This window comes from Sceloporus occidentalis, unplaced genomic scaffold (assembly GCF_023333645.1).
Source record: "Sceloporus occidentalis isolate IW3139 unplaced genomic scaffold, rSceOcc1.0.p SCAF_279, whole genome shotgun sequence".
Classification (NCBI taxonomy): Eukaryota; Metazoa; Chordata; class Lepidosauria; order Squamata; family Phrynosomatidae; genus Sceloporus; species Sceloporus occidentalis.
In genome coordinates, this window is record NW_028317259.1 from 477,501 (window position 1) to 490,105 (window position 12,605).

At 39.0% G+C, this 12,605-nt stretch overlaps 1 protein-coding gene across 1 annotated transcript in view; it reads right to left on the minus strand.

The window, feature by feature from the left end:
- The window catches only part of LOC149275580 (ETS domain-containing transcription factor ERF-like), a 10,930-nt gene extending 10,352 nt beyond the window's left edge, over positions 1-578 (minus strand). Inside the window, exon 1 of the mRNA XM_089504567.1 lies at positions 515-578. Coding sequence (XP_089360693.1) covers positions 515-578 — 64 coding nt within the window. The remainder of the gene's footprint in view (positions 1-514) is intronic.
- Positions 579-12,605: the final 12,027 nt, after the last annotated feature.

The window sequence follows — 12,605 nt, forward strand, 5'->3', positions numbered from 1 at the left end:
ATTCCAAATTATAGTTAATTAAATACAATTATATTGCAAATGATTTTTACTTTTTTTTAAAAAAAATCATATCCCATTCTGGCATTTAATTTTTTATATATTGTTAAGATTAATAATTTGTGGATTTTTGTAAATGCTATAAATCTGTATTTTTCACAAATAAATGTTCTCAGTTTTTAACTGTATTTCGAATGTGTTTTGTTTTACTTATTGAACCAATTTCCGCGGTTTTTATATTGTGTCTGAATTAATTTCGATATTTTACAATGACATTTCTTTAGGAATTTCCCTAAACCACTAGAAATTTTCACAAGGATAGTAATTTTTTAAACAATTAAATGCCATATAAAACATACATTATGCAAGCAAGTGGTTCTGTGAGTTATATACTGACCTGCCATAAAGTCAGGTGAGCAGTGCTATATGCTACTTAGAACATGGGTATCCTAAACATTGCTGGTCCCTATACCAGATGGAATATGTGTTATATTAAGTAGAAATGCTTTCTTATTACCTGGAGTCCATAGAGCTGGCATAGATGGAGTCAGGAGGATGTCAGACACGCAGCTACAATCCATATCTGAGGCTGCAGGTGAGGGCAGGGAAAGGGGTACAAGGTAGAGAGGGGTGGGGGCAGGGAGATGGGTACAAGGTTGGGAGTAATGAGACCCAGAGCAGAGCAGGTGACGGAATGTACAGAGCAAATGACGGAAGGTATGGATCAAGTGAGGTAATGTGGATATAGGGATAGAATGTGAGAGTGGATGGTGGAGAGGTGGTGATAGAGGTTGGTTAGGAAATGATTGGAAAACAAGGGAACAGATGGAAGAAAAGCAGAGAAAATTTAGAATAAGAGGGGAATTCAAACACATTTTAAACCCCCGAATCCCAGCAAATCCAACATGTTTTATTTTAAATTAGGGATGATACAAACTACAATTCCCATCACACACAGTCAATCCTCTAAAGCCCAGGTGATGTGAGTTATAGACCAACAGCAGAGCGAGGAATGAACATTATGGAATCAATTGCAATGGATTAAAAACTGTTAACCCATTATGTTCCCCCCCACATGTGGACACTTAACTCTTACAAGTGCAAGAGTGGGAGGACGGACTGTATAGGGTTAATGGGGCTCCTTATCATGCCCCCCCCTTCACCTACAGACTGTTGGATCAGAATAAGATGGAAGAATCAGGCAGGGGATGAGAGCAGACTGGGGGCTTCATTATTTAGATATAAGGCTGAACATCACATTCTCAGCTATTCCTTGTGCAAATAACTTGATCAAGTGGCTGGGATGTGGGGTATCCTGCTCTCTCACCACATACAAGCCACTAGCAAAACAACCCCCTCCACCTCTCTCAGTCCTCTCTTGCGCTTGATCTTTTCCACCAAGTCTTCTGAGCTGCTCTCCCCCTTCCCCAGCAGCCCCCCAGGCTGTCTTAAAACAAGCCAAATCCAGATAATGATCAACCAAACAGCAGATGGGGTGCAAAGGAAAAGTGGGGCCCTAGGCAGAGGATTTTGTGTGTTGTTTTCACGCCTCTCCTGTGACATGCAGGTTGGGGGGGGGGGTTAGGATGAGGAGTGGAGGTTTATGGAAAGCCTTTATTCTTATTCTTAGAGGTAACTACAGGAAACATCAGTGCCTCCCTCTCACCTCACAAATATCACCCTGGGTAGCTCTTTACTGATAAACTTTAGCACTGGTTTTGACCGAATACTAGTTTCTTCCTCCCTCTTAGCTCTCTCCCCCTCTATTCTCTCCTTAAGGTCTGTCTTCATTTCCTTCTCACTCTTTTCCTGCGTCTTTTTCTTCACTAAACCTTTCTCACTCCCCTCTCTGTTTCTCACTCACCTTTTGTATAACTTCTCTTTACTCTCCTTTTCCTTCCATTTTTTCTGCCCCTCTCCCCCTCTCTTTATTCTCTTTTTCTTTCCTCCTCCTTTTTCCTACTTTCTTCTGCCACTCTGCAACTCCATCTATCTTTGTTCCTTCTTGCCCTTCCTCTCTCTCGTTTAACCTCTTTTCTGTCCATTTCTCACTTCCTTCTCTTCATCTTACTCTGGTCATCCCCCTCTCTATTTTATGTCTTTCTCTATTTCTTTCATTTTCTCTAACCTAGCCTCCCTGTTCTTCTTACTTTACTGAGAGGGTGGTAGATAAGTGGTACAGCCTCCCAGCAGTTGTGGTAAATGCTAATACAATGAGGGAATTTAAACATGCATGGGATAGCAAAATGACTCTTGAATCCAAGATGAAACCAACAACTGATTAAGGTTTGAGTCTTTACAGCAGGAGAAATGGGCAGACTAGACGGCCAAATTGGTCCAATCCCCATATGTATCTACTGTTTCTCTCTCTCTTAGTCTTTCTCCAAATACCCCCTCTTTTCGCCCTCTTCTTTTTCCTCTCTCTTTCTTCTACCTTCTCTTGACTCTTTTTTTATACATATATTCTTCTGCTGTGTTGCCGTCTCCGAGTATCACCGGCTCTGGAGTTAATGCGGCCGCACTGTCGCACAGTCTCTATGTGTTTGGGCAGTCGGTTTATCTTCATTAAGTTGCTGTTTGTTCCTCTCTTTCTTCTCGCCTCCCAGCTCCAATTTTCAGAGGCAGAACAAGAAAGAGAGGAACTGCTGGGACAGAGCAGAACGAAGCAAACAGGCAGATGAATGGGTAAAGGCAGAAAGAAAATAGCCCAGTCGAGTAGGCAAGAGACGGGGGAGAACGGCAGAACAAAAATTGGAGGAGGTTGAGGAGAATAAGCAAAGTGTAAGAGAGCATGAAAGAGAGAGAGTGAGACAGAGAGAAAGAGACAAGGGAAGAAAGAACTCCCATAGAGACAGCATGAACCATGACAGATACAGAGTTCAATTTGTGAGGAGGTGAGAGAGACGCACTTCCCCCAGGTGTAATGTTACTGTAAATTGCCGCAGATGGGATATGTTGACATGCTGAGTCTTTGGTATTTTATCCAAGTTGGCATGACAACAATGTATTTCTAAAGAATATATATCAATAAAGATACTCTTACAAAACTAAACATCAGATCCTTCTTTAGAGAGTGGTAGATAAGTGGAACAGCCTCACAGCAGAAGTGGTAAAGGTTAATGCAGTGAGAGAGCTAAGACACGTATGCGATGAGCATATTACTATCCTGCATCTAAAACAAGAGCAAGGCCAGTATGAATCTTAAATGTAGTCGCTGGCTCCCTGTTTCAGCACCATGGACAGTACCGGGGTCAATGGATTCAGAACATGGGAGAGAAGCTGCACTCAATATTCAAAGGCCAGTTCGGCTAAAACTTCCTGAATATGTGGATCTTCTGGCTGGTCAAGAGTGAAAGAGTGGTACACAATAACCAAAACTGCCTGGCCCAACTACAAAGCCACCCAGAATACCCAATGGAACCTGCAAATGTATAATGATACACCCTACAGATACAGTAACAATGTTACACAGCTGGGAACTTGGCATCTGTCAAGGACCAACAATATTGTGTCTTCTACCTCCAACCCGGCAGGTGGGTTTACCCGTCAGAGTGTCCAATTCTTAAGAAGTATCTCCTTTGCAGTTCTTAGGAACATTAAAATCCCTGCTTAACTTATTATCCCCAAAAAGAAGATCTGTAAGCCATAGGCCATAAAGTGGTAGGGGTATTTCAAACAAGAGATCCAAGAAGGGGCAGTGGAGGAGGAGTGGGCAGTTTTTTCTGCCCTGGTCTATATAAAGGCCACATATTGTCACTCCTTAAAATAGTCAAAACTCCAAAAGGTGTTTTAAAAGAGAACTTTCTCAGCTTCACACACTCTGCAGGAGCTCCCCATTACTCGCCGATCACTAGAGTCCCTCAACAGGGAGCATTGTCACTCTTTGAAGGTGCGCATTAATTAGATGCCGACCTTACTAATTGAAAGAAGATTGGATTATCGTGGTACAAAGTCGAAGAGTGTTACCCATGTAATAGTCCTCATTAATTTGGAGTACAGGATACTATTGACACATGAGTTGGCCATGGAAAGAAGCTTTGGAACATATCTAGGCCTGATGTTCAAACACTTGAAAGCAATCTCAGACCAAACTAGTCTCTAAAGCTAACACTCTAATTCATCTTTTTAGTAGAGAGACTCATTATGAAGCACCAGAAATCCTCAAAATGTAGACTCACACAACAGATATTAAAGTTTAATGGAAATTGTCACATAATTATGGAGTCTGGACCTGAAGATGCCACTAGTGGAGAAGACTTAGACATCTACCTTTTGGCCAAATTCTTTTTTTTTTTCTTTTCAGTAGAACTTTGTTACTTTTCTAGTTTCCAGATCCCACCACCCTGGTGGTTTTCTCTCTGATAGATGTTCTCCCCCTCCTCTCCTCCTCACACTTCTCTTTCTCTTCTAAGTAATTTTCCGTTTGATTTCGGAGGTAATGCATTTTTTAGAAATCAAAGCTGATTCCAGAGATCCCCTCTCGGGCCCCAGGACGTTCTGCCCAGATGAGAGACACTGATCATTTCCTTGTTAGTTTTGATTTTAGTTACAAGAGCTTTCAACTTGCTTAAATCTCCTGAAGAAATGTTATAACAAGCAGCTTGGGGAATTCCCTCCACACCCCTCCAATCCAAGCACCTCTCCCCCCCCCCGTCTCTTTCCATCCACATCTCCCCCCCATTCGTTTTTTTTGCATTTATTTAAACAGAGAATCCATCATGAACAAACACACAAAAAACCAACAACCTAAACCAACAGGCATTTGCAACACTTTAGGTTACATATGCCATGTACACACACACATTTATATATATATATATACATATATATATATATATATATATACATATATATATATATATATATATCTATATCTATATATATATATATATAGATAGATATATATATAGATAGATATATACCGAATATATTAAAATATGTATTTTTCTTTCAGAGATGCCCCCAGCTTATGTTACATATACCATATACGTACACACACACTATATAGATATATTTACATACATACATTATATATATATATACACACACATACATACATACACACACACAAAATATTTGTTTTAGAGGTGCCCCCAGCTAATATTACACATGCCATGTAAAATTTTGTGATATATATATATATATATATATATATATATATACACATATAATATTTATATAGAGCTATAAATATTAAAGTCTAAAAGGAATGTTTCCAATACCATATTTATAGAGAGAGAGACTTGTGTATATATGTATAGATATATATTTATTTAGGATCTAGAAGGATAGGTTGTGGGTAAAATCGATACTTTAAATTATTCATTGTCATTAATTATCGATTTATATATCCAAAGGCAACGTTTGGAAGAGTTGAAAGCAGGAAAGTGTGTTTTTTTTCTATTTTACCTTGTAACCTCATTGTTTTATAACCCAGGGCAACTACAAATCCACAGATACCCAGTCTGTTCAGAAGCCCCCAGCAACCTGTGCATGTTAGGGTAAACCCAGCCTAATCAATGGGGATCAATGACAAATCTTAAGTAATAGCTAAAGAAGGCTTTCATGTGAGATCCAAGATCAAGACTGATACACAGAGCCTGCTAAAGAGCTGTCCAAAGATGTGAAACATCGCTAGATTTACTAACCTGCGTTAATTAATTCCCACAACCTCACAGAATTTTCTATAAACACAGAAAAGTTTATATTAATTTGTAAGATTTATTAATAAGTGCAATGATGAATTATGCTGGAATTAATTCGTTTTAATTGTCGGTTTTGCACTTACTCCTTTGTGAATTAAATAAACCACAAGATGATACAATAAAATAATAATAAAAATAAAGAAGAAAACAAAAACAAAATAAATTAGCTAATAACTCCCTCCTCTGTATTTTCTTTTTTCTCTCTATCACTTTTCTCTGTCCCCTCTTTTTTTTCTCTTTTTCACATTCCTCTGCTCTCTAGCGTTTATCTTTCTCATTATATTCACTCTTTTTTCCACTTTTCTTTGCTCTGTCCCTCTCTCACTTACCTCTCAAACCTTTCTCTTCCTAATGCTTTCTTTCCTCTGTCTTTCATTTTCTCTCCCCACACTCTCTTTTCTTCTTATTTTACTGAGGGGGTGGTTGATATTTGGAACAGTCTCCCATCAGAAGTGGTAGAGGCAAATTCAGCGAGATAATTTTCAAAAATTATTATTTTTAATAGAAATATACAAATAGAATTTTGGTCATACGGTCACTAAAGAGAAGGGGTTAACCCCTTCTGTGCCAAGGAGGATTGTGCAAGTCAGCAAAAATGATTAATAAAACCAATTCCTAATCCTTCCTACGAAGTGATGTTGAAATGTAAGGAAGAGCAAAGTGACTGAAAACTCGATATTTTTACCCAAAGTCTTTGAAGACCGACATAAAACGGCTGCACCTCACACCGATCTTATAAGGATCGATACATTTCTTTGCTGGATATTTTGAAGATCTGTTGATTTTCTTTTTTTTTTTTTTTTTTTTTTTTTTTTTGAGAAGCTGATGAAAATGTTTGGAACATGCAGAGAAAATTAATTTTTTTATTAAGAAAAAAATCCTTAGATTCTAGACTTGTAAGATAATTGAGAAATGTAAGAAACTAATACTTTAGATCTGGGGCTGTGGTGTTAACTGTTCCAGCTCCCCTCTTGGGTCTTGATAATAAGCTCTTGTGGCAAAAATACTTTCCTCCACATATGTATTGTGTTTTTATAAATAATAGATATTTGTTTCAATGTATGCAGTATGTAACATTTTAAATTAAATGGGGTTTTAGTATAAAACGAGTTAAATTGTATTAAAGCAATACTCTGAAACTGAAAAAAATAGAAATTCATTATAATTTAACCCACTGAGTACCAAAGAGTGGTAGAGATCAATAGTCACCGTCATGGTATTTAAAGGTGGTCAGTGGAGAAGGGGAAAATCAGAAATAAAAAGTGATTGAGAAGTAGAAAAACAAACAACCAAGGAAAAAACAACAAATGATCAGAACATAAATTAAGCTTAATTCAAAGATCTTCTTATATTTCCTTATCTTTATAACACAAATTGATGAAAATTGATTTAAACATCCAAAAATATGTCAAAGCTGCTCTTTTTTTTCTTGGATTATGTATTGAAAAGTGAGTGTTTTGTGATGAGGATCTGACCACCTTCTTCTAGAACCCCCTCTCCACCCTTCAATATACCATCTAAATATTGTAAACCCATTCATAAAAACCCCTTCACCCTACTGGTCTCCTGACACCTGAATAATGACTCCTGTAACCGCTTTATAAACCTGCCAAGCTCACGCACACACTTTTCAAATCGCTTTTTAATAGGAGATTTACTTATAGATTGGCTCTTTTTGGTTAACCCTTAAAACAACCGGGTATGAGGCCACACAATGCTCTGATAACCCTTTGTTGTCCATCAAAGGTTAAAAGCATTTCGTTGAACACGACCTACACACTCAAGGCAAGGGTTAATATGCTATATTTCCATGATGTAGTACTTGTTTTAACGGTGTTTTTAGTATTTAATTTTCCAGGAAGGGGTTGAGGTGTAACAGCACTTTGTGTTAGCGCTAATTTAGCGCTAATGGTACCTACATTTCCCAAGCAGCGGGATCAGGTCTGGGTGCCCCAGGATAATGAAGAAAATAGAAAATTGGAGGGTTAGGGGGATGTAAGATGGGAGGGTGCAGGGCTGGGACATTGAAAAGGGGCCCCTGAAGTATCTGCTCAGCGATAAATAATCACATTCTGCCTCTCATCTCCATAAAATATGCAATTTCGTCGGTAATTTAACACCTTGTAACTTTCTCTAGCTTATTTTGCCACTCCTTCTACTGTTCCCATGTTTCTTTGTGTCCCTTCCTCCTTTCTTCTCTTTCCCTATTTTTTTCTTACTCTGTCCATTTCCTCTCTCTTTGAAATTCTTCTTTCCTCCTTCCCCTTTTATCGCCCCCTGTCCTCTGTTTCATTTTTATCTCTTCGTATTTTCTTTTTCCTTTCATCTCTTTTCTTGCTTCTCCTCTGTTCTTTTTCTTCGTTCCAATCATTTTTCTTTTTTTTCCTTTTACTTCTTTCCTTTTTCCTTTTCTTTCCTCCATTTCACTTTCTCCTTTTTCATTTCCTCTCCTTTCTCTATCCTTCCCTCCCCTTTCTTCTCTCTATCCTTCCATTTCTTGTCTTTCCACTTTCTCTTTTCTTCTGTTTTCATCTCTTCATCTTTTCTCTTTCCTTATTTTCTTCTTTCATTTTTCTTCCTTCCCCTTCCATTCCTTGTTATGCTTTCTCCTTTCTTTTAATTTCTTCCAGAGTCTTCAATTCTATTTTCTTTTCCCTTCCTTGGCCTTCTCTTATTTTCCTTTTACCTCCTTTCTTCCTTTCCTCTCACAATCTCTCTTTTACCCAAACTCTTTAACATGCAACAGCAGGTTCCTTCTAGCTCTAATCTCTCACCACCTCTTAACTCTGACGTTATTTTTCCCTCTCCTGCATATCCAATACCACCCCAGAGTTTAATACATTAAGACCTGTTCTGAACCTTATTCCTTGGATAAAGTTCCAAGAAAAAATAATCAAAGTGCCCCCAATACAGCACTCTCTCTCCTTTCTTTTATGTTCCTTCCCAATGCCTCCTCTCACTCACTCTCTCTCTTATTTTATTCCAATAGTCAGTATTTTCTTTTCTCCCAAAGCTTTAGGATGAGTTGCATCGAGCTGGGAATTTTATTAACATCCACAAACACTTTGCAAACACCCCCAAGGCTTGTGGCATCGATTTCTAATTAGGCTCCTGTAATATGCAGCAGATTATAGCAAGGACAGTAAGTGGGGTTCCTGAACTTCAAAGGAAGAGCTGGCCAGGGGGACAGAGCTGGAGGCAAAGAATCAGAAAGCCTGAAAATCAAAGGGGTCTCTGAGCAGAAGGGGGGGGGAACTACAGCCCCCTCCCCACATAAAATCACTCCTACACAATTCTGTGGCTTTTATCAATATCCCAGGAGCTGCTAAAATGGTGCAATTTTATGTTTGTGTAACTAACTTATTCCATCTTTAAAGAATCACAGGGTTCTAGGTATACATAGAATTAATTGCCTCTAATACAAGTGAAAACAGGAAGAAAACCATCTACTATTAACTATACATATCCCACACTGTATTTTATGGTCCATGAATGTTTATATTGTCCCCCTAAACTCATCCAATTGCCCCATGTCATCTTGCCCAATACCCCCTTTATTAATCCAACTTGACTGCTCCCATCACTGCACCTGAATGTCTAGCTTTGCTCTTTTTTAGCTCTTTCGTATAAATCCTGCTGTAAAATATATACATGACATTATTTCTTTAGTTAATGTATTATTGCATTCACGTTTATGAGATTAAATAATACATCCCAACAACCCTCAGGAGGAGCTTGAAAGATACAAGTTTGAATGGACTGCATCTTGTTGACAATGTTGGGCTGTTGAATGACAAAAAGATCATTTAGTGTTTTCTTTATGACTCAGATTACATGCACGCAGGAGAGGTTGTGCACCATCTTGGTACAGGAAGAACCCTAGCCAACTGGCCCATCAACTCAACAATCTTTGGTGTCCAATCCTTTCCAAATTCATCAAAAAGGGGGCTGCAGAGAATAGAGGTCTCACAACTGGACCATAGAAAGGATTCAAGTATGTAATAATCGCTGCATTAAATCTATGTTACTCTAGACACACAAAGAGGTATTCTGGTGGTGTCCCATGATGTCCAAACAAGAAGCCCAAGGGGCAGTTGAACCCTAACAGCAGGAAAGGATTTTCTTATTTCTTTTCTGGATAACAATGAAAAAAATTGTATTATTTAGTGTTCAACATGTATACTAAATCGATAGATGGATAATTATTGAACCACAGTTCCCATTCTGTTTGATCAGTTACCCGTACACTTTTTTTTTTTTTTTTTTTTTAGCCAACCTGAACCCAGGGTCCATTCCACGCTGGAGACCGGCAGGTTGATCAGCCTTAACTTCAGAAACAAACCACGCACCAAGCGCATGTCTTTTATACGCTTCTGTACAACGTGATGGATGTTTGTTGCCTATACCTGACAGCTGTGACAGAGGAAACAGCATGGTGTATGCTACATAGCCACATATTACAAAGCACCGTGATTTCAGGAGGAGTATTACCTAAATCATAGTATTCTGGAATATTTCTTCTATGTTAAGCAAGAAAAAAAAATCACAGGCGGATAATCAGAGGTGTATTATCAGGAAGTTGAGGGCGAGTTGAATGGAGTCTTTAGATGACGCTGATACCTCTTATCAGGTCAACATAGAAAAATACATTGTTACCTATGCTTTCAGGAACTCACAATAGTATCTTCTATCCGCCTTTCTATCCATCCACCTATCTATTCATCTATCTCTAGAGGGAGATACTAAAGGTATAGAAAGTGCTGAGCGAGAGTTAGGATTTGGACATTAGCCCCCCAGTTCAGGAGTCGCAGATAATTTGTTAATTTATCAAAGTGACGGAACTTTGATTCCCATCTTTCATAATGATAGGATGTTAATTAAACGTGTAAGGTCACTTACACCGACGACTCACTCAGTGTGTTCACTAATTGAACTCTCGGCTTCTCAAGCTCAGCATCATTTGTTCACCCTGTCAGGAAGGCCCTCGGCACATACTCTGCGCGCGCCACCTATTACCGAGCACGCCACACATCTAACAACGAGCGTTGCTTTTCGACGGACGGACTTTGTTTCTCAATCGCCGCGCGAAGTTTGTCTCGGCCCGCGAAACCTGTCCTTCAAAACATCGAGGCTTATCAACGTACGTCAACATGACCACAATACACACACACTACTCCCCCTCGCCTCGTACACACTTACCACTCACCAAATACACACTACTTCATTAAAAAAAAACCTTTAGCGTCCCCCTCTTTGTGTTCTAAAATTACCCTCTCTTACATGTCTGTGTTCATAAAGATTCTCACTACCATTTTCCCTCAAAAAAGAGAAAAATAGTGTCTTCTTGATAGAAGGCCCTTTTTCCTCTTACTACCCCTACAGAAGGCTTTAAGATGTTTCTATGCTGGAATTCCTGGCCTTTTTTTTTGGATTTATCACACCATCGAAGACCAACAGAAGGAATATTGAGGATGAGGGCAACTTAAATGTTCATTGGAATGATATATAATCAATCATTGTAAGAATCCAATAATGGATCAAGTGATGGATCTTGTACTACTAGTTCTACTAGACTAGTAGTGGTAAAACAATTTGGCCTCAAAGACTAGTGTGGCGAGTCTTTAGGATACACAAGAGAGAACAAGGCCCACCACAATTTCACCAGGAGCTTAGACCTATACTTCTGGAAGGGGTTTTTGCTCTACACAGCCATTTCTTCCAGGGGTTTGAGTCCTACTTTCTCCTCAATTATTAGCCAAGAGGTAGGTTCCCTACCAACTGTACAATAAGTGGGTGAGATGGATGGAGAGAGGTCTTCAGAATGATTACGAGTCCTTTGAGGGGCTTGGCGGAGGTAGGTCTTCTTCTACCATCGGTACGGAGACAAGCACATGGCTTGCTGTCTGTGTACGGATCACAGCCGGGGTATGTCTAATGCTGCCGGTGCAATTATTAGGTGAGGGGTATGTTTAATGTCTGTACAGGGATTAGCCGAGGAGTATAAACGCTCCCATTGTTCACTTGACCTCTTCTCACAATAAGACGGGCAGAGTGGCGACCGGCGAGCGTGTTTTGCTTGGAGGTAATTTCGCGTCGTATAGATCTGTGTTTAGATAAAGGTTTGGAACACATCGCCGAGACACTTTAAAAAAGAATTTGTCATTAAAGATATAAACAGCAAGCCGATCCCAATCATACACCTGGATAATTTCAGGCATCTGAATGGCAGGAGAACATTTAACTCCCCTCCTTGCACCCCCTCAACGGGCGCCCTCATTTCTAAAGGCTTTCTTTCTTTATACGATTTGTATATCTATTTCCTTTCAACGTCGGAGCGCGGTAAGAATGGATAGCGCTGTGGAAATACGTTTGTTTACGGTCTACGCCATTTATTTTTATTAATGTCTAGCCGTGGTTGCTTTAACCATTCGATGGCGAAATAAAAGAATTTTGCGGGATCGGATTTATTTTATTTTTTACGCTTTTTATTTTTTATTTTTTTTTTCCCGTTGAAATCATACAATATTAAAAATATATATATCTAACATTCCAAAATGGACTTTTTTGTACCAAAACAATTACGAAAAATATGAATATTTGACACGAAGCGGGCAGAGATGTCAACAGACTATGGTTACATCATCAATGGACTCACGTGAAAGGTGGCGATGATGACCTTCAAAGGGGTAAATACTTTTAACTTTTTTACCAGGTTTCCATGCGGTAAGTAAAATAGGCCCCTACTATGTAGGCACCTCCCCAGGCTTACTGGGGCTCAATTAGGCCTATTAAACCCGGGAACTAATTACATCTGCCACCGCATTAGTTACCCCCCATTTTTTTTATTTTTTTTTTGTCCAAAACTGTCCTTTTATATTTATTTACCCTAAAATGTTACCGCAC